Source organism: Phialemonium atrogriseum (assembly GCF_030411735.1).
Source record: "Phialemonium atrogriseum strain 8032-3 unplaced genomic scaffold QBC33scaffold_25, whole genome shotgun sequence".
Lineage (NCBI taxonomy): Eukaryota > Fungi > Ascomycota > Sordariomycetes > Cephalothecales > Cephalothecaceae > Phialemonium > Phialemonium atrogriseum.
In genome coordinates, this window is record NW_026848162.1 from 19,043 (window position 1) to 45,304 (window position 26,262).

General features: G+C 51.3%; 9 protein-coding genes across 9 annotated transcripts; 3 read left to right on the forward strand and 6 right to left on the reverse strand.

The window, feature by feature from the left end:
• Positions 1-7,294: 7,294 nt before the first annotated feature.
• On the forward strand, positions 7,295-9,162 carry QBC33DRAFT_595396 (putative phytanoyl hydroxylase protein; the record flags this gene model as incomplete). The annotated part of the gene is made up of 5 exons (XM_060431826.1): positions 7,295-7,312; positions 8,021-8,353; positions 8,390-8,851; positions 8,911-9,003; positions 9,099-9,162. The coding sequence occupies 5 exons, from the start codon at positions 7,295-7,297 to the stop codon at positions 9,135-9,137; spliced, it is 945 nt and encodes a 314-aa protein (XP_060280403.1). The 3' UTR covers positions 9,138-9,162.
• On the reverse strand, positions 8,975-10,210 carry QBC33DRAFT_622174 (NAD(P)-binding protein). Its single transcript, XM_060432827.1, has one exon. The coding sequence runs from the start codon at positions 9,992-9,994 to the stop codon at positions 9,188-9,190; it is 807 nt and encodes a 268-aa protein (XP_060280404.1). The 5' UTR covers positions 9,995-10,210; the 3' UTR covers positions 8,975-9,187.
• Positions 10,211-10,639: 429 nt separating this feature from the next.
• QBC33DRAFT_457759 (uncharacterized protein) lies at positions 10,640-11,605 on the reverse strand (the record flags this gene model as incomplete). Its single annotated transcript, XM_060424867.1, has 1 exon — positions 10,640-11,605. One exon carries the CDS (start codon positions 11,603-11,605, stop codon positions 10,640-10,642), a length of 966 nt encoding a protein of 321 aa, XP_060280405.1.
• A 1,296-nt stretch (positions 11,606-12,901) lies between these two features.
• On the forward strand, positions 12,902-14,707 carry QBC33DRAFT_613183 (glycoside hydrolase). The gene is made up of 3 exons (XM_060432524.1): positions 12,902-13,549; positions 13,624-13,868; positions 13,958-14,707. The coding sequence occupies exons 1-3, from the start codon at positions 12,994-12,996 to the stop codon at positions 14,516-14,518; spliced, it is 1,362 nt and encodes a 453-aa protein (XP_060280406.1). The 5' UTR covers positions 12,902-12,993; the 3' UTR covers positions 14,519-14,707.
• On the reverse strand, positions 14,446-16,296 carry QBC33DRAFT_497725 (uncharacterized protein). The gene is made up of 2 exons (XM_060425598.1): positions 15,482-16,296; positions 14,446-15,416 (listed from the first exon to the last, which is right to left on the reverse strand). The coding sequence occupies exons 1-2, from the start codon at positions 16,175-16,177 to the stop codon at positions 14,856-14,858; spliced, it is 1,257 nt and encodes a 418-aa protein (XP_060280407.1). The 5' UTR covers positions 16,178-16,296; the 3' UTR covers positions 14,446-14,855.
• A 117-nt stretch (positions 16,297-16,413) lies between these two features.
• On the forward strand, positions 16,414-18,584 carry QBC33DRAFT_547477 (SCR1 protein). Its single transcript, XM_060428740.1, has 8 exons — positions 16,414-16,861; positions 16,935-17,201; positions 17,259-17,278; positions 17,348-17,678; positions 17,738-17,780; positions 17,839-18,034; positions 18,093-18,363; positions 18,415-18,584. Exons 1-8 carry the CDS (start codon positions 16,490-16,492, stop codon positions 18,454-18,456), a joined length of 1,542 nt encoding a protein of 513 aa, XP_060280408.1. The 5' UTR covers positions 16,414-16,489; the 3' UTR covers positions 18,457-18,584.
• Positions 18,585-19,164: 580 nt separating this feature from the next.
• QBC33DRAFT_561941 (uncharacterized protein) lies at positions 19,165-22,200 on the reverse strand (the record flags this gene model as incomplete). Its single annotated transcript, XM_060430170.1, has 1 exon — positions 19,165-22,200. One exon carries the CDS (start codon positions 22,198-22,200, stop codon positions 19,165-19,167), a length of 3,036 nt encoding a protein of 1,011 aa, XP_060280409.1.
• A 205-nt stretch (positions 22,201-22,405) lies between these two features.
• Positions 22,406-23,323, reverse strand: QBC33DRAFT_547482 (uncharacterized protein). Its single transcript, XM_060428741.1, has 2 exons — positions 22,711-23,323; positions 22,406-22,653 (listed from the first exon to the last, which is right to left on the reverse strand). Exons 1-2 carry the CDS (start codon positions 23,037-23,039, stop codon positions 22,563-22,565), a joined length of 420 nt encoding a protein of 139 aa, XP_060280410.1. The 5' UTR covers positions 23,040-23,323; the 3' UTR covers positions 22,406-22,562.
• Positions 23,324-23,626: 303 nt separating this feature from the next.
• On the reverse strand, positions 23,627-25,939 carry QBC33DRAFT_547485 (heterokaryon incompatibility protein-domain-containing protein). The gene has a single exon (XM_060428742.1). The coding sequence runs from the start codon at positions 25,585-25,587 to the stop codon at positions 23,773-23,775; it is 1,815 nt and encodes a 604-aa protein (XP_060280411.1). The 5' UTR covers positions 25,588-25,939; the 3' UTR covers positions 23,627-23,772.
• Between the last annotated feature and the right edge of the window lie 323 nt (positions 25,940-26,262).

The window sequence follows — 26,262 nt, forward strand, 5'->3', positions numbered from 1 at the left end:
GTTGTAGCTAATTGTCTAGCCAGCTTCGAAGGCTAGAGACTCTAGTCGAGTATAAAAGTCAACTAGGCTTTCACTGTCCTTTTGCTAGGCTTTAAACCACTTCCAAAGATTGTCTTGACAGTCAGCTTGCGTGTAGGAGTGGTTTTGTTAAACCTAGCAGACAAATTTACGCCAGTAGCAGCATATGTATAAGTAGGCATTGATTGCTATATGCCAACAGTTTTTTATAGTCTAGTCAAAGTAACTAGTAGCAAAGGCAACCTATATATCGGCAGTCTGGTACTAGTTAAGGTCTGCAATAAAAGCAGTCTCGAGGTTGTTAAACTAGGCATAGTAGTTGGCAAGACCCCTATTAGCCTTCAGTATAGTAATCTTGTCAATACAAGTGCTTTTTAAGCCAAGGTAGGCCTCAAAGTAATCATCAGGCTTGCTATCTTTGTCAAGAGACAGCTAGTAAGGTCCTAGGTAAAACCTCTAACTAAAGGCCTAGCAGGACCTCTGATTAGGCTTCTAGCAGGCTTTCTAAGCTAGATTTGCAGCTGTATTCTCAGGCCAGAGGGTAGCTAGTTGGCTCCCTTGGACCATGCTTGAGGCTAGCATACTAGTAGGTCGCAACAACTTATTGTCAGTCTCTAAACCTAGGCTAGTAAGTTGCCACGCTTTATTGCAAAGCTTCACTGCCTTGACAAAGGCAGCTAGCTAGTTACCTAGAATATAGGCGCTGTTTATATAGTATTGAATCTGCCTACGCGAGTAGAAGTAGACATAGTCGATATTGTAAGCTAGGTAGCCCTTTAGGTTTGTGGCGGTAAGAGCCACTTGTCTAGCCAGTAAGGCAGTGGCAGAGGAGTCTACCGCAGAGCTGGCAGCAGGGTCAACGCTAGATTAATCAGGCGTGCTAGCATTGTTGTTGTTTAACATCATGGAATTTAGTGTGGTTGGTGTATTAGATTAAAGGCAAAAGCGTGCCGTATAGCAAGCTTGTTAAAAGAGGCTTCAAAGTTGTAACAGGTTGCAGGACCTGGGTTAGCAGCAAGACAGAGGCATAGGGGTAATCAGTCCAACTGACTTATACAAGGTAGCTAATTGGCACAGGTTTCGAGGGAAAAGGCAGTCGCGACAGTATTGCTAGTAAATTAGGTAGGAAACTGTCTCGAGTAGCTTCTCGGCTAGAACGTATATTAAAGCCTGCCCTTGTAAACCTTTAGGCAGGTCCATCGCAGTCTTTAACTCAAGGCTGCCCAGCGGTCCCTACGCGAGCCTCCCGCGAGGACCCTGTAAAACCGTCGACTAAGCTAGCTAGGCCTTCCTACCCCGCAGGGTAAGACCATACTAATTACAGAGCCTTCCAATTGAAGACCACGCTCGCGCTAATCACTCGAAGCCACTTTATGTGGCGGACCAAGCCACCTCAGCCACCAGGCTTTCCCAGGCCCCGCGCGTGAGGGCCGGGGCAATATTGACCCAGGCCTTCAGGGCGTAACAACTCTTGCATTGTCTAAAATAGTAATTTATCACTTATAACGTAAGCTTCTGCAGCAGTGTCTATTACAAAGTTAGCTTTGTATATAAAATTTGACTTAGTTGTTAATACCTAGACCTGCTTGGTATTACAAGCTTTAATCTTTTTAATCTAGTTGCTTAGATTGGCTAGCTTATTGTTAGTCAATATTGACTAAAGTTAAGAAGGTATATTATTGGTAATACATACCTATATTTGCTTTTCTAAATATTTAGAAAGCAGTTATTCTATATCAACATTGCCAAATAAATCAACTCTGTTAGGTTGTTTAAAGTCTATTAGGTTGTCTTCTTGACTGCCCTAGCTACTACCTTGGCTTTGAGGTGGAGTAGGTGGATTTTCTAGGCTAGTAAAGACTAGAGCCACTACAGTTGATTTTTGTGAAGGTTAAAGGTGTTTTCTTCCCTTTTTTGAAAAGCAAGATTCTCGCATACTAAAAGGTCTTGATTTAAATCCCAACCTTCAAGAGCTTTTTCAGGGAATAGGTAGAAGCACCTAGTAGTATTGTAAGTAGCTACTTTATAATAGTTACACCAAGCTTTTTTTGTAGATTTCTACGCAGCCTTTTTAAATCCTTGATTAGATCTATTTTTCTAACTACCTTTATAAGATTTATTAACCTTGTAAAGTCATTTTAGCTGCCTTACTATCATTACTTTAGTAGTAGATTCTTTATTGTCTGCTAGTCTATGTAATTTATTAAGCAGACTATTACACAATGTAGTCAAAATGTAAGCTTTAATGTCTTTACGTAAAGCTTGCGTAATATTTGCTACAAATCCTTTGTATCAATTAGTCAAGGCATTTAAAATCCAACTAAAGATACACTTATCATTAAATTTCCACCCCTTTTAGTATAATTCAGTCACTAGCTCCTTAGCTTTAGTGATAAATGCGTCTATACTAGCAAAATCTGCTAGTTAAATTTGCGAGAATTCCTTAAATAACAAGTAGTTAGTAGTAAAACCTTCTAGCTTATAAGCTTGCTATAAGGTATCCTATATAGCTTTAGCTTTTTTCAAGTGCTTGATATGTTTAAGTAGTTCTTTTCTACACAAAAGCTTTAAAAGTCTTGCAGCTTGTTTGTTTTCTTTGGCAGTAGAGACTTTAAAGTTACCTTCTTTTTTAGAATTAGGAGTTTTATACAGGCAATGATCTAGATTCTTCATTTCCAAAGCAACTAGCACATAAATTAACCAAGTAAAGTAGTTGGCTGCGCTAGTAAAAAGAGAAATAGTGATTTTGCTGTCTATTTTGAAAAAAAGGGTGGTTGGAAAGATAAGATTGTTTAGTAAAAAGGATAATTTTTGTGTCTTGTGAGTAAACCAGCTACTTTAGAAGAAAACAGAAAATACCATGTGAAAGAGGATGGAGTTATTAGTGGAAATCACGTGACAGGAAGGAAACTAAACTAGTGGTTGCTTTAATAAGCAAGGTTTGAAGTTGAAAGGTGCGTAGGTTGACTAGTTAAAAGAGATTGAGCAATCTGGGCTTATAACCTTAAAAGGTTAGGTTGTGACTAAAGAGGTAGGTTGTAGAAGCAAAGTATTTAACTAGTGAAAGTACTGCTGTAAGCAGTAGAAAGGCAGGAAGTAAGGTAGGCAAGTAAGGTGCAAAAGACTAGTTGTATTGTGTGGTTAATGATGATTATTTTACCAAAGTTAGCTAGCTAATTTAATTGACTATATAGTAAAAATTTAGTCTTTTTGCTTTACTTAATCTACTAGATCAAACAACTTGATACCTCGAATCGGCTAATCAGACCAGGTCTATAAGATCCGATTGTTTGAATCAGTAGTAATACGTAGATCACACACTTACAAGGTAGTGATACGTATCAAGTAGTTTGACAGGGTTTAAAGGTTTTTAGGTAGTTTGATTTTCTGCACCTACCCTATACTTGCAAGGTTACCCTAAACTTGCCAAGCTACCCTAGACTTGCAAGGCTACCCTGTCCTTAGGGTTAGGGTTGCCTTTGGCAGAAAAGTCCTTTGTCCTTTAAGCTTTAAATGCCAATTATAAGGTAAGGATTAATCATATAACTTAGCTACCTTGTAAGCTTATAAATAAGTCATATGTAATGCTTAATCAGCAAACCGCTAAGTCATTACTATTGTGGTTACCTTAATATATAGGTTTGGAGTTAGATTATCAAGTAATCTTTATACTACCCTATCCTTAAGGTTAGGGTTGCCTTTGGCAGGAAAGTTCTTTGGACTTCAAATGCCAATTATAAGGTAAGGATTAATCACGTGACTTAGCTACTTTGTAGGCTTATAAATAAGTCATATGTGATGCTTAATTAGCAAACCGCTTAGTCATCATTATTGTGGTTGCCTTAATATATAGGCTTGAAGTTAGATTATCAAGTAATCTTTATACTCTCAACACAAAATAAAACATCAACTATTTATATCACATCATGTCTAGATGGTAGGAGTATAGGCACGACTAATTCTAGCAAAAATGCAATGAAAAGGAAAATAGCATGTTCCTGGTGCTATATAGATAGACATGAGAAGGCTGCTGCTAACAACAATGTTGCAAATAGACTCGAGCGCGACGGAATTCGATTGCTTAGTTAGTCCTTGGGCCTTTGGCCGTAAACAACACGCCTGCGCCTAAGTTAGACTCGATCTCCCAAGTGCAGCAGGATGATACCTACAAAAAGATGTAGGAATTAACCTTAGGGCTTCGCAACTCCTTGCGCACATCGCTTAGATACACCTCTGCTTCAGCGTGTGACCACTATGCCACATACGTTAGCGGAGGAAGGTGGAAGTGGCGGAGCACCGGCGGAGCATCATGTTCGGAACCAGCGCACGCCATCGTCGGCGTCGGGCATGGTTGATGTCTTGGCGGTGGCGGAGGAGACGGAGAAGACGACGCAACCACACTAGCATCATCACCCTCGTCGATCTCTCCGAGCACGAACAGCTCAAGCAAGAAGAGCTTCGATTACTTAAACCGGGGTTCATACATGGTATGGGCTCCATTCCATATTTGGGGGTGCCATGGCCCAGGCACTGCGGCTTCCCGCGTGGTCATATATCATGTGAAGTTCGTCGGTCTTCTCCGAGGCCGGCAGGGCGGAATAGAAGACACCGGAAGGAATCCAGAAGACTAGTTCAATACATGGTTCCAAACTGTCAGATTTTTGGATGCGATGTTGGAGATTTCGCCTCGCAGAGGCCGAGTCCATGGCATTGGTCCGAAGGATGGAGAAGGCCGGTGGATCGAATGAGCTGGGAAAATAAGAGAAGCTGCGGGAAATTTCCAGACGATGGAGCTTCCTAGAGGAAGAAGGCACTGACTGGCTTTGCAATTTTCCTCCTGTCGTCGGCTGATGAATGAGGCCCAGCTGCCTGCATATGCTGGGAAGAAATAGGCCACACCAACTCGTTCTTTAATCCCGAGCTCATTCCCCCCCTCCTCTTTTCCGCCTACCCATCTTGAGGGTCCTTAATTTTCGTCTCTCTCGATAGCAGCAGAACTTGAGAACCCTTAACTTATCATTAATTACCATCCCGTTGGCCGGTTGTCATCTTGCAATCTCTCACAAGTCCTGGCTGTCCGATCCCGACTCTCTAGTCCCGACTGTTGTGTGCCAACTGTTGTGTGCCAACTCTCCCTTGTGTGCCAACTCTCCGATCCAGTCTCGATGTATCCAGGTGGACAGCTGGGTCCGAAGCAGGCTCTTCCACCTCATTCTGGCCACCATCGCCGTCGGGCTCGTTGCCAATCTCTGCCTTCGTCCGACGAGTCCTCCGACCCTTATCCCCGACGTCGAGCACAAAGTTAGCACTCGGCTTACCACCATCCTGCCATAAAACAACACCAGTCCGGTGCCCCTACTCCGAAGCCTCGACCTTGTTAAAACGGTTGAGTGTCTCGACTACATGATCGATCTCCGTTCCCAGATCGACAAGGAAGAAGACCAGAACACGGGCAGCAGCAGCAGCATGCACCAGAACTGAAACCACCATCCCACCCACCAACCTCCTCGTCCTCCCAAAACAAATCCACCTAAAAGCCCTCCGCAACTACCTCAATGGTCTCCAAGAATCCCACGAAGCCACCAACGCATCAACAATCCACATCAAAGCTACAGACCTATCAATCCGCCTCCACGCCCTCACCATTACCATTACCACCACCGCCACCACAACCCAAAACCAGACCCGCACAGCATCCTTCCTCGCAGACCCCCTCGGCCTCGCCCACCTCAAGTTCGTCGGATGAGAAACTTCAGATCACCACTCTGGTGACCTTGACAGGGTCCCAGGGTCTATCGACATCCACGATATGTCGCCCATCGCTCTCCCCATTGCCCGTGCCTGCCTGAGTCCAGTGTGTAGCATAAGTCAAGTTCAACCAAGTCAGCCCTCTCACTTGACTTGGCACTTATCCAACTTGCCTTACTTGGCTATTTCCTAACTTGGCTTGGTTACTTGCAAGTAGAGCTTGTCTCTGCGGACAGGTGCAGTTGGCTATTCGGGCAGGGTTCTGGGCTGCCAAAAATCTTTAGAGAGTTGGAGCATGAAAAAGACCAGCTGCTAGCTACAGAACAAGCAACTATGATGGCAATGGCGATGGCAATGGCCCCTGCCCTAACAGTTAAATGCCCCTGCCTGAATAGCTAGATGCCCCTGCCCGCAGAGACAACCACATCAATAAACCCTATATTACTTACCAAGTTAGGCAAGTAAGTAACGCCTTTTGCTTAACTTACAGATAGCCTAATTTGATTTGACACGCTTGCCTTACTTGAACTTGATTTCCGATTACTTGACGTATGCTAAACGCTGCCTGAGTCTGAGCGCACGCCGAGCCCTCAGCGCCGAAGCAGAAAAACACAGCGTGGCTAAGCGGAAGTGGTCTAACATCTCAAAATCTAGTTAATAGCGGCATGCGGCGAAAGAAGTACGGTGATGAATCATGCCGGGACTTCAAGCATTTCAGACGAGACATCCAGGTTCTTTGGCCTTGCCCTTCGCGGACGAGGCTGATGCCTCCGCCTGAGCGGCCTCGTCGAGTTCGGCAGGCCCGTTGTCTTTCCCCTTGCCCTTGGGCGTCAAGGGATCTTTGATTCTCTCGGTGGCTTCCTCGCCCTCAGTGGGTGGCGAATCATCTGCGCGCTTCTTGCTCTTCCGGCGGCCTTGCCATCAGAGCATTTGCCGGCGGGAATTTCTCCAGGGGCATGCGCTATTTGCTCCGCGGGCAGGCGGTTAGTGAATCACAGGTGGCAGTTGCTGTTGCTGTTGCCCATTGCTGTCGCTGTCTATTGTTATTGCCATTGCTGTCTATTGCCATTGCTGTTGCTGTCTATCGCTCTTGCTGTCGCTGTCTGTTGCTATTGCCGTTGCTGTCTATTGCTCTCGCTCTTTCTGTCTATTGCTCTCGCTCTTTCTGTCTATTGCTCTCGCTGTCACGCCTGTTGCTGTCCATCGCTATTGCCGTTTTTAGAAATAACAATGGTGACAGCGATGCAGCTGCTGCCAACTTGCCACCGGCCTGCAGAGAAAATGGCACATGCCTGCAGAGGAATTCCCTTGCCGGCTAGGTCGAAGGCAGTGGTCAAAAGTACGCTGGCGCGGACAATTTACTAGCTAGGCTTTCTGATATGTGGAAATAATCGACGAAGACACGAATAACCCGTGGTTTTACGCGTATTCTGTCGGTTAATCTCCATCAAGTTACGAACAGTGTGTGGTGCAACAAGGAGGCTACTTATCGGATTTCGAGGCTGAGCGATGTTCTGGCGCGAGCGGGATGGCGTTCCCAAGCAGCGTGGTACTACCGGACTAGGAGTTCAAGATTGGGTATTTATTAATTCCAAGAGGATTGCCTTGAGGACGTCCATGGAGATGACAATGGAGGTACCACGAGGCTGGAGAGGAAGTCGTGGGGGACGGCCGTGACGAGCAAGAACGACGGCGTAGTGATCATGGTTCTGCGCCCCCAGACTCTCTTGTCAAGGAACTTCGCGGGAAGTTGATGAAGGGTTCGAAGCAGCAGAATGACGGGTTTCTGACGTCCAAGATCATACAAGCAGGAAGAGGGAAATAACACCGCAAGTTGCAAATAATGCAGGTTTCTTAGACGTGGTTATGTGACTCCTGTTCTATACTAATGACTACGCGCCTCTACATCTAACTGGGGCAGTCTTGAGACCTAAAAACCATGCGCATGATGATCATTGCGAAGGGGCACGTGGCGAGAGACTGCAGTTGCTTGGTTACGAAATGTCCCGCGCTAGCAGTTTGCGGGGCTGGGGTCACATGAGCCCTCGCAGCGCCGTTCTTCAGGTGTATATTAGTTGTGGTTCTTGAACCAAGTGATTAAGATGAGACATCATCCCAGCCCGTTCTACGAATTATTGAAGTACAAGCACCTGGCCATCAAAAACCTGGCTAATTTATCTAACTGAACCCGTCAAGCGTACAAAGCCGCCGCCCCCGTAATCTACACATACACAGAATGCCATCAGCCACAGAGACAACGCCATCCACCCCGCTATATGTGAACGACGGCCTCCTAAACCCCGAACAAGTTGGCTATCTCCATCCCTCGTCCCCGGACGAGCCGCTGGACGAGCTACGCAGTCGGTACTTGCGGGACGGCTACCTCTTCCTCAAGGGAGTGATCCCGCGCGCCGACGTGCTGAAAGCCCGGGAAGCCTACTTCTCTGTCCTTTGCCCGAGTGGTGTTCTCGCGCCAGGCACAGCCCCCGTAGACGGGATCTTCGACGCGTTCAAAGACAAGCTCGACTACCCCGGGATCGGCGCAGGCTCGACAGACGCCAACGGTCGGCCGCGGGGCGGGCTATTTGTGGACCTCGCGTTGCAGGCACACACAGAGCCGTAGTACAAGGACGACTTCTGCAAGCACCCGGCGCTGCACGGATTCGTGAGCCGGTTCACCGGCTGGGGGGCCGATAACATCCTCGCGCTCCGGCGCACGCTGCTGAGGAATAACACCCCCGGCAACAAGGCCATCGGCGTCCACTACGACCAGATCTTCCTGCGGCACGGGGAGGACACGAGCGTCACGGTGTGGGTGCCCATGGGGGACATCGCCCTCGACGGGGGCGGGCTGATCTACCTCAAGCGGAGCCACGAGCTGGGGCGGGAGATAGAGGACGGCTTCTACGAGAAGGCAACGGAGACGGGGTTGACGGAGGACGAGGCCAAGAACGCGTTCAACCGGAACATGATGGGCGGTGGGCTGCTAGCGGACGGGCCGCGCGAGTTTGGGGAGAGCCACGGCAGGAGGTGGTTGGTGACTGAGTTTGAGGCGGGTGATGTAATGCTGCACACACCCTACACCGTATGTCTCTCTCCTTGGCTTCCTCCGCCAAGAGAATCGCATGCTTACAGGAAATCTAGATTCATGCATCGACGATCAACCACAGCCCCAAGAATACGATCCGCCTCGGTACAGATCTGAGATACGTGAACTCTTCGCGGCCATATGACGCTGTAAGTCCTGAGAAACCCCACATTCTCCCAAGTCTCTTAACCCAGAGCAGGAGGAAAGATATAATTACATAGCGGGCTGACCTATCGTGAAACAGAGATGGACCAACGACTACACCTTTGGGGACGAAGTTTAAGTATTGAACCAACATGCAAGATCGCCTTAGCAATAGCCAAATCTTCTCGTTTACCACGAAATACCGCCACTAGCCGCAATGTACTGCCCCGTAATCCACCTAGCCTGCTCACTCGTGAGCAACAGCACCACATCCGCAACCTCCTCCGGCTGGCCAGCTCGCTCTTCAATCTTCGACTGTGCCAAGATGTTGGCACCGCAAATCCGCTGGAATTCCCCGGCCGGATACCACGTCCCAGCATCGGTCTTGGTAGGCCCCGGCGCGACGGTGTTGACGGTGACACCCTTGCTGCGGCCGAGCTCGTAGGCCCAGGACGCGGTGAAGTAGTCCTGGGCGGCCTTGGACGCGCCGTACGCGGACACGCCGGGGAGGTTGACCAGCCGCGAGACGACACTCCCGATGTTGATGATGCGCCCGCCTTGGGGGATGTGCTTGGCCGCTGCTTGGGTGACGTACAAGCTACTCAGGGCATTGGATCGGAAGTTCTTCTCCGCGTCTGCGGCCGAGATCTCCGTCGCCGGAATGCCCTGCCCAGCACCGAAGCCGGCGTTGTTGATGAGGATGTCGATTCTGTCTGTCACGAAGCCCTCGAGAGTGTCCCGGATGAGTTTCTCTGCGCCTTCGACGGTCTCGACGTCGGCCTGGACGATGATGGCGTTTCCACCTAGCGATTTCACCTTGTTGGCTACGACGGTAGCACGGTCGGCTGAGCTGTCGGAGACGTAGTTGATTGCTACCGAGGCTCCGTTGCGTCCGAGGGCGTAGGCAATAGCTGCACCGATGCCATTCTCACGGCCGGAGCCGGTGACGATGGCGATCTTGCCGGAGAGAGAGAGAGTATCGGGTCCAGGGGCCATATTGGTCTGTCGTCCACCACGGTTATTATGATCAACTCTTCTATTGTGTATCAAAGCATAAATGGATTCGTCGCTGCTGTTGTAAGATGTGAGTAGTAATGCTAGAAATGGATGATTGCTATTTATCGTATTTTTCAAGGCCGCTCGTTTACCTTGAGCAAGATACCCCGTTAGAATATGCACTGCCACGAGCTAACAGTCGCTGAGTGATGGTTCTACCGCGACTTGGTGATTACTGAGGTCAAAAGCACTATGATATCCTTGAAATAGGCTGATTAATAATACTACTCCGTTTACTGCTGCACTGGCTTTGTAATCCATTCTCCTAGGCTCGGGAACTTTCCATCCTCGCTGGGCCTAGAGTGCCGTTGGTCTAAACTCATACTGTCGCTGGGTGGTCTGTCATACCAGAACATGTTTGTTACAATTATAGAGAAAGAGACGAGAGACGTGAGAGTTTAGATAGCCGATAATTAGTATAATTATATGGGAGCTATAAAAGAAGTTGTAAATAAACACTGGACGCAAGTGGAAAGCGTCCAACAAAGGGTGAGTAAGAACATGACAACCGGAAGAAACGCCCAGCACAGGATTAATAATTGAGATGATGATCCTCGTATTCCCGTCTCTTCTCCCTAGAACCATTCAGACGATGTGAAGGCGGCCGTATTTATCAATAACCGGCCTCGTACCGGCCAAGCAGAAATACCCCGTGCTGCCGTTATGCTCCGTGTCCACACCGGAATATCCATGCACGCCCTCCATTTCCTCTCGGAACTTGGACTTTGGCTTGCCGCTCTTGATGCGCATCTTCTCGAAGAAGACGTACGCGGCATAGAAGGTCGAGTTTGTGTTTCCGCTGATTGGGCCCTTCTGGCCCATGAAGTATCGTAGGTTCGCAGCCGACACCTTGCGGTCATCTGGGAAGGTCTTGGAAATCTCGCGCACGAAGGCCGCCTGAGTCACGCCGTCCTTGGCGAGGAACGCCCTGATCTTCTTCCGCACCTCGTCACATGTATCGTAGATGGCGACGTTGCCCTCCGCCTCGCCGGGCAATCCGACGCCGCTGACATCGAACAGACCCGCCGCCGCGTCCTTGGCCGCCGCCGTCGTCTTCGCCTTCTTGGGCTTGCTGCTGGCCTTCTTCAGCGGTAGGCCCTGCAGCTCGCGCTTCCGGAAGAAGAGGAAGGCGTTGGCGTAGGCGGCGCAGCCCTCGCCGTCCCAGGTGCCCGTGCGGTTCATGAAGTTGCTGTATGCCCCGGGGCTGACGCCAATGGCGGTCTGGAATTCGCCAACCTTCATCGCGCCAGACTCGATCCAGTTGCGGATCTTCCGGCGGACGGCGTTGCAGGTTTCCGGGGCCGCGTATGTGATCCGTGGGTCGTCGTCGTCAATCTCGGGGACATTGTCTGGGAACAGGTCTTCCGTTTCCTCGATAGCATCGGACTTGCGCTTCTTTGGGGCGGCGGTGGCTTTGGGCTTCGCAGCGGCATCCTTTGTAAGATCGATGGTGGGAATGGAAGCGGCGGCATTCTTCTTTGTTGTAGGTCGGGAACGGGGAATGGAGACGGTGTTGGCGTCAATATTTCCTAGCGGGCGACTGGATGCCATTATTGCGATGCTAATAGTTGCAAACTGCAAATATATGCCTCAAAACGAACGAGAAGAGATGAATTGGATAATGGGGTTTGGCTTGGATACTTGCTCAATAGCAACTCCTGTCTTGTCTTCTTGTGTTTGTTTGGGTAACGCGTTGACTCTTTTGGCTCCAAACTTGCGCGTCTGTGCCAAAACAAACCCCCCCCATGATTAATCCCTGTAATTTCCAGGGGGAAGGGGGGAACAGCGTCATAGCGCGCTAGCTTTAGCGTCCACAGTGCACCCAACCTAGAGGTACAGGACAGTATTCAACACTGGACGTTTTTGAGAACTAGGATATGCTTTATCGTACTGAGTTGAAGAAATAGCACATACAGTAAGAGTGGTTTTGGAAACGGTTATTTCTTTGTATCCATTTGGAGCGCTGCCTTCTTCACTAGCTTGTTACACCAACTCTCGGTCCAGACAGATCAGATAGCCGCGCTCTATAGGATCGATCCAGATGTAATGCCAAATCGAGCTGCTGTACTGGCTGGCCAGGTGGCACCATATCTCGGCCAACTCGAACTACCCTAGGGCATAACTCGATTCGAGCCTTTTCCAGCTCAGCCGGAAGATTGTCTGTTGTCAACCCATGGTCAGAACGCGGAATCAAGTATCCGAACGTCTGTAAGGCCAAGGCTCCGACTAGCAAGGGGGTTGAAAACAAAGACGCTGACGCTGCGAGAAACCACCGGTCTAGACAGGAAAGATTCCGCCACGGAGAGAGGTGGCGACAGCAAGACCAACATCGAAGGAATTGAGGGGCAGAAATTACTACTCGGGAGATTGTCATTGAGGAACAGGAGATGCTGGCCAGGCAGATGAACAAGCGACATTGAAGAGGTTCGCAAATCCGCCATTGCAACACCTAGCAGTGCCTTATTTGGCCAAAGCTCAAATAAAGCCGGATTACGTGAATGACGTGGTTTAAACCGGAAATAGACTGACCTTTGTTACGGGTTTATGCTCTTTTGAGAGACGATTGGCAGTGGAGAACTATCTGATCTTTTGAAAGGACGGATCAATCTACCTCCGAGGTTAATTACAGGGGTGTCCGAGATGCCCGGCATATCAGCCATTTTGGCTGCGAAAATATACCCCGGATCCTTCAAGCCAAGCCTTCTAAATCCTTCGTTGGCCAGTTTCTCGTATTAGCCCAGGGTGCTGTAAGATTTAGTGGGGCTGTGCAAGGGGCAGTGGGGGGGGGGGGGGGGGGGCAGGCACAGCGCAGGTGGATGCAGGATTGCAGGCTACAACAAAAAACATCAAAAACATGAGAGTCCCATTTCCGCAGCGTGATCTTGGTTCCCAACCGTCCCTCAATCCATGACAGTCGCTCGTTTGACAAGAAATCCGTCATGATGATTTACACAACTACCGCAGTCACTCTCTTGGCCGGGCTAGGGGCCGCACAGAAGTTTAGCATCGCGACGCATGATGATATCGTCGCGTCGGCCAAGACACTCGCCTCCGATCTCATGGCGCTCTACAGCGGCGACCAGACGGGCGAGACGCCAGGTCTCCTACCAGGCCCCCCGCCCATCGGCGACTACTACTGGTGGGAGGGAGCAGGCTTCCTGGCCACTTTCATCGACTACTGGCATGTCACCGGCGACGAGACCTACAACGACGTCGTCACGCAGGGGCTGCTGTTCCAGCGGGGTCCCAACGACAACTACATGCCGCCCAATGTCACTGCCCAGCTCGGCAACGACGACCAGTGCGCCTGGGCCCTGGCTAGCATGATTGCGGCAGAGAACAATTTCCCCGAGCTGCCCAAGGGACAAGCGAGCTGGGTCGCCGTCGCCGAGAACGTCTTTAACAATATGGTTGTGCGTTACGATGACGGCACGTGCGGTGGTGGGCTGCGGTGGCAGGTTCCGCTTTCCAACAGCGGCTATAACTACAAGAACAGTGAGTTTTCTCTGCTTACAACAAGCCCCCCCCCCGGAGTTTGGCACCGTGCTGATTGAAACCTCCTCTGGCAGCCATGTCCAACGGGTGCTACTTCAATCTCGGCGCCCGCCTCGCGCGATACACGGGCAACGAAACATACGCGCAACAGGCTGTGCAGACGTGGGACTGGCTTACCTCGGTTGGCTTCATCGACAACACGACCTTTGCAGTCTTCGACGGCGCACACGTTGAGGGGAACTGCACCGACATCAACAAGGCCCAATTCTCATACCCGGCCGCTCTTGTGACCCAGGGTGCCGCCTACATGTACAACTACGTATGTTATCCCTTATACCCTTCATCCCTCCCCCCGCCCCCCGACCCTATCCCAGGCAAGCACTTCGTACTGACAAGTCCAAACCACAGACCCAAGGCTCTACCCTCTGGAAATCCCGCCTCGACAGCCTCACCACCGCCACCCTCAAGATCTTCTTTCCCAAAGACATCGCGGTCGAAGTCGCCTGCGAGGCCCGCGCTACCTGCACGACTGACATGTTCTCCTACAAGAACTACCTGCACCGCTATCTCGCCGGCGCGGCGCAGCTGGCTCCTTACACAGCCGACAAGATCCTGGCCGTGCTGAAGACGTCTGCTCAAGCGGCCGTGGGACAGTGTACGGGTGGGGATTCGGGGAGGCAGTGTGGGTTTTATTGGGCGGATGGAAAGTTTGTTAAGCCGTCAGCGACTGGGGTGGGTGAGCAGATGGATGTTTTGGGAGCAGTGGAGGCGTTGTTGGTAGAGGGGCTGGCGGGGCCGGTTACCGCGGCGACGGGTGGTGGTAATGGTACTTCGGGCTCGGGGAGTTCCGGGTCGGGGACGAGCACGGGGAGCACGCCGGGGGCTTCGCATACGTCTGGGGCCAGGCGGGCGGAGATTGGGCTTGTGGCTGGGCTGATTGGGTTGATGGCTTTGGTAATGGTCAACTAAGAGAGTAGAGAGGTGATTAGAATTGCCCGAAATGGTCTAGCATATCCGTGTACAGATTAGAGACGAAACACACTGTTTCTGTTGCATGGCTTCCAACACATATGTGCTGTAGTACCTGTTAAGTGGGACTATGTATGACGGGTTGGGCTAACAGAACGGCGCGTGCCGCAGTCTCCAAGTAATCACCAGGTTTTGCTCCATACGTCCATCACAGACCCGGAGTTCCGGATGCTCTGACTTGTGACCCACAACAGAGAGGACGGGACGCGTGCTTCGACCACAAAAGCCATGACGGAGCCCAAAAGAGGGCTACTTCTTCCTGCCAATCCGCTTAAGCCTAATAGCCGTGAAGATGCGTACAGATAGCAAAGAGCATCATCCCAAACTCATCCACACTCTGCACCCACCGATCGATCCTCTCCCGGCGTTCCGCAGATCCTGTATCCGGCGACCACCAGAGTTCCGAGATTTTCAGCTGTCCATCTTCCCACCGAGACAGATATTGACTGTACTCGCGCTCCCACTCAATGCGAGTCCTTGCCTCCCACAGCCGTTTTGGATCTGGCACATAGACTTCTCTCAGCTCCTCCGCTAGGAAGTTAGGAACGTAGTTGTCCGCGTTGTACACGCTGCTGAGCAGGTAGAAAGCGAAAATTGCCCTGCGTTTTGCCGAAACAACAATCCAAGATTCCCACTTTGGTCGTGATCGGCCAAGTTCGGCTTGAGAGAACAATCCGCTCTGCGCGGTACGGAAAGCCATCTCCTGCAAAGTAACCATTGTGGCATCATTGACAAGAGGGCTTCCTTGGATGGGGAAGAAGTACGCCATGATGGAGTAGATGAGGTACGCTTGAAAAGCGGCGAGGGTGTCGAGATCTCCCACATCCACATTCGAGTCCTAAGCGGCCGTGTCAGCGATAATTCATCGCCCTTCCCTCGATCACACGGCTGGTAAGAACTTACATAGTGCGCAAGTCGGTCCATCTCCCGCTGAATTGTTTCTGCAACAATTGCTTCACTCCCAGTTGCCCGATGCTGCCACAATCGAACCAAGCTATAGCAGTTTGCCAGTGCAACAGGTGAACTGCCCTCAGCTATTTGCATTGGATGGAATATTGGGGGGATGCCGTTCTCTTCAGTCATCTGTCTTGGGTATGCCCGAAGCACACAGCTGATATACTGTAACGTGTATGGAAGGAATATCTTAGGTACCTGCTCCCCAACGGAGCAAAACGGTCGCAGCCATCGATCGCGGATTTGGTCTGCGTCGGCAAGAGGAACGAGGTCCAAGTTTGAGAAGTCTAGAGAAGTATCAACGCCGTTGCTAGACGCCCGCAATTGTGTCGCAAGAGGCGTCGATGGGCTGCCCAGTGTCGTTCCCACGAGAAGAATATCAGTGGGGTCCGTCAAGGCGGTTGACAGCGGTAAAGGGGTCGCGACGCTTTGAAGCGGCGGCACGCTTTGTCGAGAGCTGACAGTCGATGGGAGGGGACCTTCAGGCGGTGCTGCATATCTGCATTGGCGTTTCGCTGAGACACAGCGAGCGCAAGCTGGTCGTTCGTTGCCGCAGCGGATCTTGGATTTTGCACACTGCAGACATGACTTTTTACGTGAAGGCGCAGATTTACGCTTTGGAGGTGATGTGTTGGTCGAGTTCATCTGAGGCGAATTGTTTGCCGCAAATCAATGTGACAATGATTCGAATGTTGCAGGAGCGGAATTCCGATAGATGATGCAAGCTGGAAGTTGCCTCCGACCCACCAATATGGTCGGAGTTCCGAAAAAATGAGCTCTTGCGCCACCACGTGACTCCGATCTGGGACCACTCCTTCGGACGGAGTTCCGTTTTGTATCGTTCGTATTTTATAGGGCAGGTATTATAAATACTCGTAGTACGGCAATGATGAAAAAATGACACTGGTATCTCTGATGCCCATTGATCTTTGTATTGGACTTTAGGCTGACAATATCATGGACATTCTACTACGCGAAAGCCTCTTTGGCCGCATTCTGAACTCCCTTACAAACGACAGGATACTTCCATATCCCAAAATTTTGACTTTGGGGGAAGCTACTGTTTGCGGCCCATGCTTAGATCTAAGAGAGCCAACAGCCCTCGATTTCACAGGACCCGATGATCCGGCAATCCCAAGGAACTGGCCATCGCTGACGAAGTCATTCGTCATGGCAGATGTCATGTTCCTCAACTTCAGCTTCTACGCGGCATCGGCCATCTTCACTCCCAGCATTCCACTGATTGAGGAGAAATTCGGCGCCAGCACCATTGAAGGCACTCTTGGACTGTCACTCTTTGTCATTGCATATGGCATTGGTCCTCTGATGGTATGGTGGAGCTCTGCCCAATCTCTGCGGGCCTTCTGTTGACTTCAAAACTGACACGACACGTCCTTACCAGCTTTCTCCCCTATCAAACCTCCCATCCATTGGACGCACGCCTGTTTACGTCCTCGGATCCCTTGCATTCTGCCTGGTGAACATCGGTACGGCACTTGCGAAGAATATCACTACGATTTTGATACTTCGTTTTATCGGTGGCTTTGTTGGAAGTGCGCCTATCAGTGTTGGAGGCGCAACTTTGATGGAGGTATATGGACCCACTGCATTTCCGTATGCGATCGCCTTCTATGCAGTCAGCGGAGTCTGTGGACCAATACTGGGACCTGTAAGTCGCTCTGCATGGCCTGAGATGGTAGTGTGCTGACAGCATCGCCGTCGGTAGATCTTTGGAACCTTGGTAGTGTTAGTATCTCACCAATTTTTGCTTGTAGCTACTACGAGTACGCTTGACTTACTGGCCACGTCGTTTAGCACGCGTTGGAACACCTGGACGGCAACCCTGTGGCTACTGGCTGGAATCACAGCATTCACCACCGTCTTCACATTCTTCTTCCTGCCAGAAACGTTGTCCCTCAACATTCTACATCGACGAGCACGGCGTCATCAAGTTCAATGCGACAAGCCCAATGATCGATACCAAGCTGAGACGCATTCAAAGGGGCCCAATTTCTTCCTGGATATTGTATACCAGACGATTGATGACTTCAAACTGTCCTGTATGGACCCGGTCATTCTGTTGGTCAACATACACACGATGCTTATCTACGGCGTACTCTACTTGTGGTTCGAATTCTTCCCATTTGGTAAGTAGCCTCAGTTCGTCGTGCTGTGCTTCTAAGTATTGACGCAGCTTTCTTTGTGGTGTTTGGGGAGATTTACCACTTCAGCCCTATCCAGCAAGCGCGTAAGTTCCTCCCCTACGTTGACTATTGGCACAACAAAGGTTTCTCATAACTTGACAGTCGCCTTCTTTGGGATCCTCACTGGCGCAGTGATTTCAGTCGCAGTGTATCTCCTCTGGCTTTACTTCTACTACCAACCGCATGCAGCAGACTCAGAGGTCGTCGTAGAGCCCGAGGACCGTCTGCAACCGGGACAGATCGGGGCAGTTTGCATTCCAATTTGCCTCTTCATCTTTGCCTGGACGTCTCGAGAAAGGTGAACTTCAAATATTCATCCTGCATCTCAAAGAAATGATCGTTGACGATACGTGCAGTGTCCACTGGATTGTGCCTATCTTTGGAACCGCCTTCTTCGCCCCAGGGTTCTACCTCACCTTCCAGTCGGTCCTGAATTATCTTGGCGAGTCATATCCGAGACACGTGGCAAGTGTTTTTGCCGGAAACACATTCTTTCGGAGCTCTTTTGGAGGAGCGTTGCCCCTCGCTGCTCCTCAGATGATCAGGTCTCTGGGTATCGGATGGGCGTCGAGCACTTTGGGCTTCATCTCGCTTGTCCTAGTTCCTCTTCCATTTGTTTTGGAGCGGGTAAGTTCTACTACAGATGAGCCTACCATCGTAAACTAACACCTTTAATAGTACGGCAAGAGACTACGTTCCTGGAGCAAATACGCAAACTAAAGAAAGCTGTCAGCGACAAGGTTAAAATTGCAAGGCTACAATTGACATCGATGAATCTCCAAACTCCATGTTGTCAATATAGAGATTACTTAGATATACTACTCTTATATAAATAAAAATTAGTTGACTTTGGTCTTTACTTATAAGGTCACTAAGACAGTTATAACTAAGACGTCTAGCGTTAAGCAAGTTAAGTAACTTAATTACAAGACTGTAGAGTAACTAAGCGATATGGCTGTTTATTACCTTATGAACTAATATTAAAAGTAAAGACTCTTCTTCCAACTGCTTCAAAGATGCACCTGCAAAAATCTATGCAAGTATAACCAAACTTACAAAAACTGTATACAAGTTAGCAGCTGCCGAACTTTAATGTAAATCATTGCCTTTGTCATGCTTAAATACTACTAGTCCTTTACACTTACCTTAATCTTTCCCTTGGTTTGCAGTAGTTAAATTCTCACTTCTACAAACCCAGCCTCTGGTGTAAAAGGTAATGGTAGAAAGAAATATATTTATTTAAAGCAAATAGGATCAAACAGCAAGTTCAAGATCATGTCTAAAAACGCTGTTATACTCTCTACAACTAGGTAGCGAGTGCTGCTGCAGCTTTTAGAGTCTCAACAGAAAGAGTGCAACTTAACTATTAACTTGCCTTGTTGATTAAGCGGCGGCGTTTAACTTTAATTTTCCCTCGTTGATCTTAATTCAGGCATCTTCCCACTGATAAACAATATGACACTCCCCTAATCCTGCCTTGAGCACCAGCACCAAATCATCAATGGTAGATAAGAACTTGAGATATGACGACATCGCAACGCAATACCGCCGGTAATTCTCATCCCGTACCAGCGTTGTGCTCAACATGGCATTACGATGCTGTGCGTACCATGAGTCGAAAAACCTGCGGACCAGCGGCGCTGGTAATCTCTCTGGTAGAGGAGAGCCAGTCCTTAATGACAGCTCAATGATACCCAGCACGGCCATGATATCTCCAATGGAACGATCGTCCAAGATGCCAACTGTGCGAACGAGGCGGTCCTGCAGCTCCTTGGGAAGGGAAGTAGAGAGTTCGAGAAGCCTTCCCAGCGACTGGTTCATGTACTGGCATTGCTCTTGTGTCTCCTTGAGGACCTTCTTGTCGAACCGGCCGAAGCTGAGCTCAACCTTGAGCAGGCTGATTGCTCCATTTAGTGAGAGGAGTGTATCTGATACCTCGAGGGAAATCTGCTCCGCCACCGCGCCCAGCGGGCTATTCTGATCCGTCCGACCCCAATGCGAGAGTAGGAGAGCGTAGTGATCTGACAGGGTTCGCACCGTATTCGCAAGGGTCTTGCACACGTGCTTGGTTGCCGAAGGGGGTCTCGGAAACAGCTGGACAACGATTGAAGCGACGAAGCCCAGCAGGACCGTTACCAAACGTTTCCAGAATGCCTCGTAACCTACTCCTGGGAGCCCGTACTGGTTGATGTGGTGTTGGTCGTAGCTGAAGCCGACTACGAGGGCAAAGGTGGCCCCCGACATGATGCTTGCTTGCGCAAATGCTGGTGGCAGGAAGATACGCCACCAAATGAGTATCAAAATCATGACGGCCGTGATGGCTCCCATGCCATACGGGTTCCCTGGGCCGTTACCGGACCCGATATACCACGCTACCATACCCATGACACCGCCAATCACCGTGCCGAGCCCACGGGAGACGAGGGAGAAGGTGAAGTCGGCCATGTACAAGAGTAGACACGTCTGAGCGCTGATGACGCCCCATATGCCCTTCTCGCGGTAGAAGAAGCCGGCCGAGTGCGGGATAGACGCGGGGATGGACGTTGCGATGGTCACGACAACCATGCGGAGCGAATACATACCGGCTGGGTTGGTGAGCCACTTGTACGTGCCGACGATGGCACGGCTCAAGGGGCTCCTCCGTGCAGATAAGTCGTAGTACTTTCGACTGATGCGCAGCTGTCGGCGAGCTTCCTTGGCCTGCTCCTGAAGCGTAGCAGAATCAAGGAGACGGTCGGGATCGGCGGCGGCGTCGGTCGAGATGCCGGAGATAGAGACAGAAAGCTTGCCGTTGAATAGCCAGGAGACCGCATACTGTAGACGAGAGGGGACCCAGATGCGGTGGACGGTTCGCGTCTTCGTGAGCTGTAGAACATGCTCCAGCAATTTCTCTATTGCCACTGCCATGCCCAGTATGCGCTCTTCAATGACCATGGAGATGACTATCCCTTGCAGCGAGGGAGGGCTGAGACTCTCCGAATACTTCAGCTTGCCGTCCTTGTCGAAGAGATCTGCATGGCTTTCCAGGACACCTTCGGTAGTGTTTGTGACGCAGGTCGCTGTGGCCGAGCGAAGCGTTGCCAATGTGTCTTGCAGCTCTTTGGCCAAGTCGTCAAACTTCTGCTGCGAAGGTTTGCCAGTCCATCGGCAAGTATTGACGGTGTGGATGCACTGCGCAACGAGCTTGATGGATTGCGAGCAGACCTGCAAGACTTCAGCAGTAGTCCCTCTCAGCGACTCTAATGCGCGAGCGCGCATCGCGCCCTGCTCGGGACTCTTGAGAGCATTCATCAAGTCTGCGCTTTCCTCCAACTGACGACGGCCAATTGTATGACCGTCCTTCTCAGAAGCTGTTCCTTCACCTGCATCCTGGGCTGCTTTCTGCATCTCCAACTTTTCCTCTTTCTGCACAGCCGCTATCCTCGTGATGTGAAAGTCGATGAGGGACAGGCTCGCAAACATGGCCTCACGGATCCGCCCCTGCAGCCCCTTGACGTCGTCTGCGTTCCAGCGGCCGCGCGAAAAGTCGAGGGGGAGGAATGCAAGGGTCGGTTCCATAGCTTTGTAGACGGTAATCATCTGGCCCCGGGCGGCTCTCAACTTATCCAGCTGCACTGGTTCGTTCGCTAGACGCCTCCGAGTTGAGTCCAGCGACGTCTCCACCATGCGAATGAGCTTCTCCATCTTGTCAAGCACCACGTATGAGGTTGACTGGGGAAAGAAGAGGAGGCAGCATGCGGCGCCTAGGCCAATGCCTATAGCAGCCGGCTTCACCAGGACCGAGGCCAGATTCGCAGTGAATGTCGGTACCGTCGGTCCGAATAGCAAGAAGATATCGACAATAATGGTGCCAAAGAGCTGCATCAGGACCAGCTTGGCGTTACTGCACCGCAAACGGGCCAGCGTGTACACAAACACGCAGCACATGACGTAGAACACCACCGTTACACGAGCATCGAGCATGAAGCCGTCATGGACAAGCTTTTGCGCCTCCCAGGTTACGCTCTCGCCGGATTGCTGGGCCTGCACGGCAGCCTGCTGCTGGAGGGCCAGGAACCTCGCCTGCGTCTCCGGCGCTGGTCGTGCTGCTAATGCCGCCTTCATCGTAAGTAGGCCCCAGGCCCATCCGAGGCACATGCCCAGGAGGAGCGAGAGAGAGGCGAGTAGATAGACAAATAAGATGCTGGCCGGCGGCACGATGTACAGCAGCAGCGAGCCGAAAAAAGTGGCGATACCAATACTGTTGAGCGCAGGGCCGATGAAGATGAGAATCGTGGCGACCCATGTTGCTGCCCAGCAGCGGAAGAGAATTTTGAGATCATGGATGTTGAAATGGTTTAGCCATGCGGGCAGTGTCCACTGTCGTCGTTGCTGCTGCGGCTCTTCATTTTCCGAGACAATCTCTTGGTCTTGGCGGTTGGCCGCATGCTCTTGAGAGTCCGAAGCCTGGTCTTCTCCGGGCATGGTTTAAAATGCTGGGCATGGAACCCGGGATAGGGTTGAGGCATCGGGCCGGACATACAAATTTTTTGAACTGTGAAAACTGGGTAGCCGGTGTTGCCGATTTTCTCCCCATTGGAACCCAATCGGGACCCAAAAACGACGTCAGCGTGCTGTCATATCAACAATTGGGAATCCCCCGTATCAACAAAATCACGTGAATAATAACCCTCACTGATATTCCTGCTACTGTTAAATTCCCCTTCCGAATAACCATGGCAGCTTTTCGCTTTAGAAGCAAGTGTCAATTGTCCGCTGATTGCCTCTACTTCATAGCTCCATTACCAAGCTGCTACCGTAGCTCTTTCCACAGTCATAATTATAGCCTACTGCTTCGCCCATATTCCCGCAAGGTTGCCCTCAGTGTCAATGAATCGAGCAAGGTAACCCATTCCTCCCCCAACCGCAGTCTTGGGGCTAAAACAAGTTAGAAAAGATGACGTGGAGAGACAAGTAATTAAAAGAGCTGCTTACATATGACACTTCCCACCAGCAGCTTCAATCTTCGTCATTGTCTCCTCGATGCTCTCCACTAAAAACGTCGCAACCAGCGCGCTCTTCTCCAGCCTGTTGGGGTCGGCGACCTGGGCAATTGCGCCCTGGTCCGACATGAGGAGGAAGGCGCCATGGAGTGTGCCGTTGCTGAACAAATGGGCCGACTTCACACCGGCAATCGGCGACGGCCCACCCTTGGTGTCCTTGCTCTCCCAGCCTAGGGTGGAGGAGTAGAACTTTGCGGCACGAGACACCGACGTCACGGGCACTTCGAGCCAGCAGATCTGACCGTAGGGGTTCGCAGCCATACTTGTGGATGGGATGTGTTGGAGGGCAGTAATTACTTGGAGGGGGCGTTCGAGTGGCGCCTGATGGGAATATGTAGTGCAAGAGCGGATTTGATGCTGCAAAACAAGCCCCGGGCGGAGGACGCCTCAACCCTTTATATAGCCATGATGCTAATCATACCCCGCGCGAGTCTGACCGCTGACTTGCACAGACCCCAGTCTCCTCAAGTTCTTTAAATAGAAAAAGAAGCAATAAACGATGACAGTCAAGCGAGGAGGCGCCTTAACCGAAGGCTCATGCAGGGGTGAATGCCGGTAGAATGCAGTTCCTAATCCCGATGGGGAGTTTGGCGCTTCACATTCCAGGCAGCAAAGAGGTCCGAGGCCAATAGAACGGAAACATGTGACTTCGTGTGCCTTTCGCGGCAGAAGGGTCGCCCGTCACAGAGAATGATTGGCGATCAGGGATTGAGACGGGGTGAGCTCAGGTCCGTGCCAGGAGTAAGACGGAGGAATTTTGCGAGGAACGGGAGTCATGCCTATTTCGTTTCTACTACATCTCCTATTCTAGAGTCATACATTTTTGGGGTGTGGCAAGCATGGACCTGCCTGCCTATTTGCTGAGATGAACAAGCTCTGCCATCTGTTGGATTGCTGGTCTTCTCTTTTTTGTCCTATCCCTTTCTAAAAGACGCAGCATGCTATGTCAAGAGGGCTAACTAGCCATATTGAAGTCTAATTGAGAGGCTGCTTCTTAGAATAAATTAAAAGCCCTCTCCTCCGAACACTGATCGCTCAGCTCTCCAAAAGCTTCTCCATGCATGATATCATCGGCATAAGCCTCTCCCAGGAACCTGAAGCGGTCTCTCACAGGACGCAGTATGTAAGGCACCGAACCGCCATGCAGCACAACCAAGACATCGCTTTCCCTCATACATGCCGGGCCCAAGCCGTAATTTCCCCTAGTCGTCTTGAAAAACCGTCGTTGGTCGCAAGCCCTCGATGCAGCCACCTTGTATCTCTGCCTGTCGCCACCATCAAATGACACCGAGCTCGGATCCAGAGCCCCGGGGCGGACCGTGCTGTTGCCGAGCAGATGTTGTATGTAAGCGATGTAGTCGGCGAAGAATTGTAGTCGCTCCTCGGTCTCTAGAATAAACCACGGCGCGTAGTCGATTGTCAGACCGGCGGCGAAGGTGTAGGCCAGGTTAACGATGGTCATCCCGGAGCTTTCGTAAGGGCCGGGGTTTGCCGTACATTCGTTCCAGACCTCGAGGAGTGGGTGGTTGGGCAGTTCTCGTGTCTCTTTGAAGAGGTCGATGTCCATCATCTCCGTCGTGAATGCTACCGTGTCGAAGACAACTCCTCTGACCTCCACTGCTCCTGAATCATCCGGCTCAAAATCACCCAAGGGGTGATCATCTCCGCAGGCATTACATGGATAAGCCAGCGACTCGTCGTGCAGCACCATGACATCTGTCGATCCATCCCACCTCGCCACCCAGGATGGAAAGGGGTCATCGCCATCAAACACCTGCGGATGCTTCACCAACGATAGGGCGGCGAGGTTCCTTGCCCTTAGAATAGCAGCCTTCATAACGCTTGCATACACCTCCCAAACCTCCAGCCTGTAGTCCACCACCACAAGTTCTGCTGAGACGGTATCCGCCTCGCCATCGAGCAACCCCAGCAGGCCAAAGACCTTGTCTCTCGGGTCGGTCGCATTGAAGTCCCGGTACTTCTCCAGCGTCTTCGTCAGCGTCGCGGCGACGTCATTCGCATCGAACATGCAGTACGCGTTGAAGTACGGGATCTTCTCCAGCTGTGCGGGGGCATCGAAGTCGGAGGCGACATCCCTCGTGTTCAGCCACGAAGCCACGACGCCGACGCTTAGCCAGGATAGCGAGTGCGGCCCGACCAACACCGTAGACGACCGCGCCAGGACGATCTCCTGCACGCACCACACGCGGGTGAACCACGGGCGGGAGTAGAGCCGGCGCAGGGCGTTCCACGGCCGCAGCGATCCCGCCAGGCCGGGGTCCAGATCGTCCTCGGTTATCTCGGCGAAGGGCTGGTAGTCCACGGCCAGCGATGCCAAGTCCCGCCCGGCAGACTGCGCCTCCTTCTCGCATGCGGCGTAGATGCAGTTCACGAGGGCGACCGCGGCCGGGACGTCCTCGTCGTTTTCCGGGCCCAGCCATACGACGACGCGGTCTGCGCGGGAGTAGACGTCCCGCATCAGCCGGACCTGCTGGGTGCGCTCGTCGACGTCGCCCTGGTTGATGCAGATGGCGTCGACCCAAATGAGGCGCTTCGCCTTCGGCGGTCGCAGGCTTTGGAGGGCATGATATAGGTTGACGGTGATGTGCAGCTGCGCTGCATCGCAGATGATCTCTTCCCGGATGGTCGCGTCTCCCCACACATACGAGAGCGCCTCGAAAGGCGGGGCGGAGTCAACGCTGGTCTCAATCAGGTTGGCTTGGATGGGATCGGAGCCAGACCCGGAACTGAGCTCCAGAATGCGAATGTTTCGACTCCCACGGAGGGATGAATAAGATAGGGGCGGCATTTCCCCGCTTCGAATGAGTTTGGGCTTTCATGATTTAGGCAGGTAATTAGTTGAGGGGTTGAAGAAGACGGAAGTGGACTAGACTGTGCATATGCAGCTTCATTCCACTACATTGTGGGGGCTGGACTTCTGAGGAGGAGCGTCGTCGACATGACTGTTTCGTTTCAAAGTTTTTGACGCAATCCACGTCAGAAGATTACACAGCCCCAGTTGATCAGTGTTTCCAAGACGACCCCCAGAGGTCTGATCCCCCCTGGCAAGCACAAACGACCTGTGACGCTCATTAATCGTCTGGGACGTCTTGGGAATCAGCTGAAGGGGGTCCGGCTCCTTTTATACCACTTCGTTGTAGTGTATTGTACTGTACATAATTAGTAATTAGTGAGGGACCTTGATGGCTTTTGGCTTCTGGCAAGCACGTCATTCTTTCTCCCCAACTTCAGTTGGTCCGATTTGACTCTTGACAGCTATGGCGTGCTTAACTTTCAGCCTTAAATCAAAACTACTGCACTGATCTACCGTCCCCCCACAGATACGGTAAAACACCATCTCTTTGTTTACTTCTGGCACAAAAAATATTGGGATAATCCGCAAGCTAGGGGGGGGGGGGGGGGGGGGGGGGGGGGGGGGGGGGGGGGGGGGGGCGGGGGGGGGGGGGGGGGGGGGGGGGGGCGG

Excerpts from the sequence above, each read along its gene's own strand:
- QBC33DRAFT_622174 (XM_060432827.1), bottom strand. The coding sequence starts at position 9,994 with ATGGCCCCTGGACCCGATACTCTCTCTCTCTCCGGCAAGATCGCCATC.
- QBC33DRAFT_613183 (XM_060432524.1), top strand. The coding sequence starts at position 12,994 with ATGATGATTTACACAACTACCGCAGTCACTCTCTTGGCCGGGCTAGGG. Across the intron at positions 13,550-13,623 it reads CGGCTATAACTACAAGAACA|CCATGTCCAACGGGTGCTAC; the intron begins GTGAGTTTTCTC and ends CTCCTCTGGCAG. Across the intron at positions 13,869-13,957 it reads CCGCCTACATGTACAACTAC|ACCCAAGGCTCTACCCTCTG; the intron begins GTATGTTATCCC and ends TCCAAACCACAG.
- QBC33DRAFT_497725 (XM_060425598.1), bottom strand. The coding sequence starts at position 16,177 with ATGAACTCGACCAACACATCACCTCCAAAGCGTAAATCTGCGCCTTCA. Across the intron at positions 15,417-15,481 it reads TGGACCGACTTGCGCACTAT|GACTCGAATGTGGATGTGGG; the intron begins GTAAGTTCTTAC and ends ACGGCCGCTTAG.
- QBC33DRAFT_547477 (XM_060428740.1), top strand. The coding sequence starts at position 16,490 with ATGGACATTCTACTACGCGAAAGCCTCTTTGGCCGCATTCTGAACTCC. Across the intron at positions 17,679-17,737 it reads GGTTCGAATTCTTCCCATTT|GTGTTTGGGGAGATTTACCA; the intron begins GGTAAGTAGCCT and ends GCTTTCTTTGTG. Across the intron at positions 18,364-18,414 it reads TTCCATTTGTTTTGGAGCGG|TACGGCAAGAGACTACGTTC; the intron begins GTAAGTTCTACT and ends CACCTTTAATAG.
- QBC33DRAFT_547482 (XM_060428741.1), bottom strand. The coding sequence starts at position 23,039 with ATGGCTGCGAACCCCTACGGTCAGATCTGCTGGCTCGAAGTGCCCGTG. Across the intron at positions 22,654-22,710 it reads GCTGGTGGGAAGTGTCATAT|CCCCAAGACTGCGGTTGGGG; the intron begins GTAAGCAGCTCT and ends AACTTGTTTTAG.
- QBC33DRAFT_547485 (XM_060428742.1), bottom strand. The coding sequence starts at position 25,587 with ATGCCGCCCCTATCTTATTCATCCCTCCGTGGGAGTCGAAACATTCGC.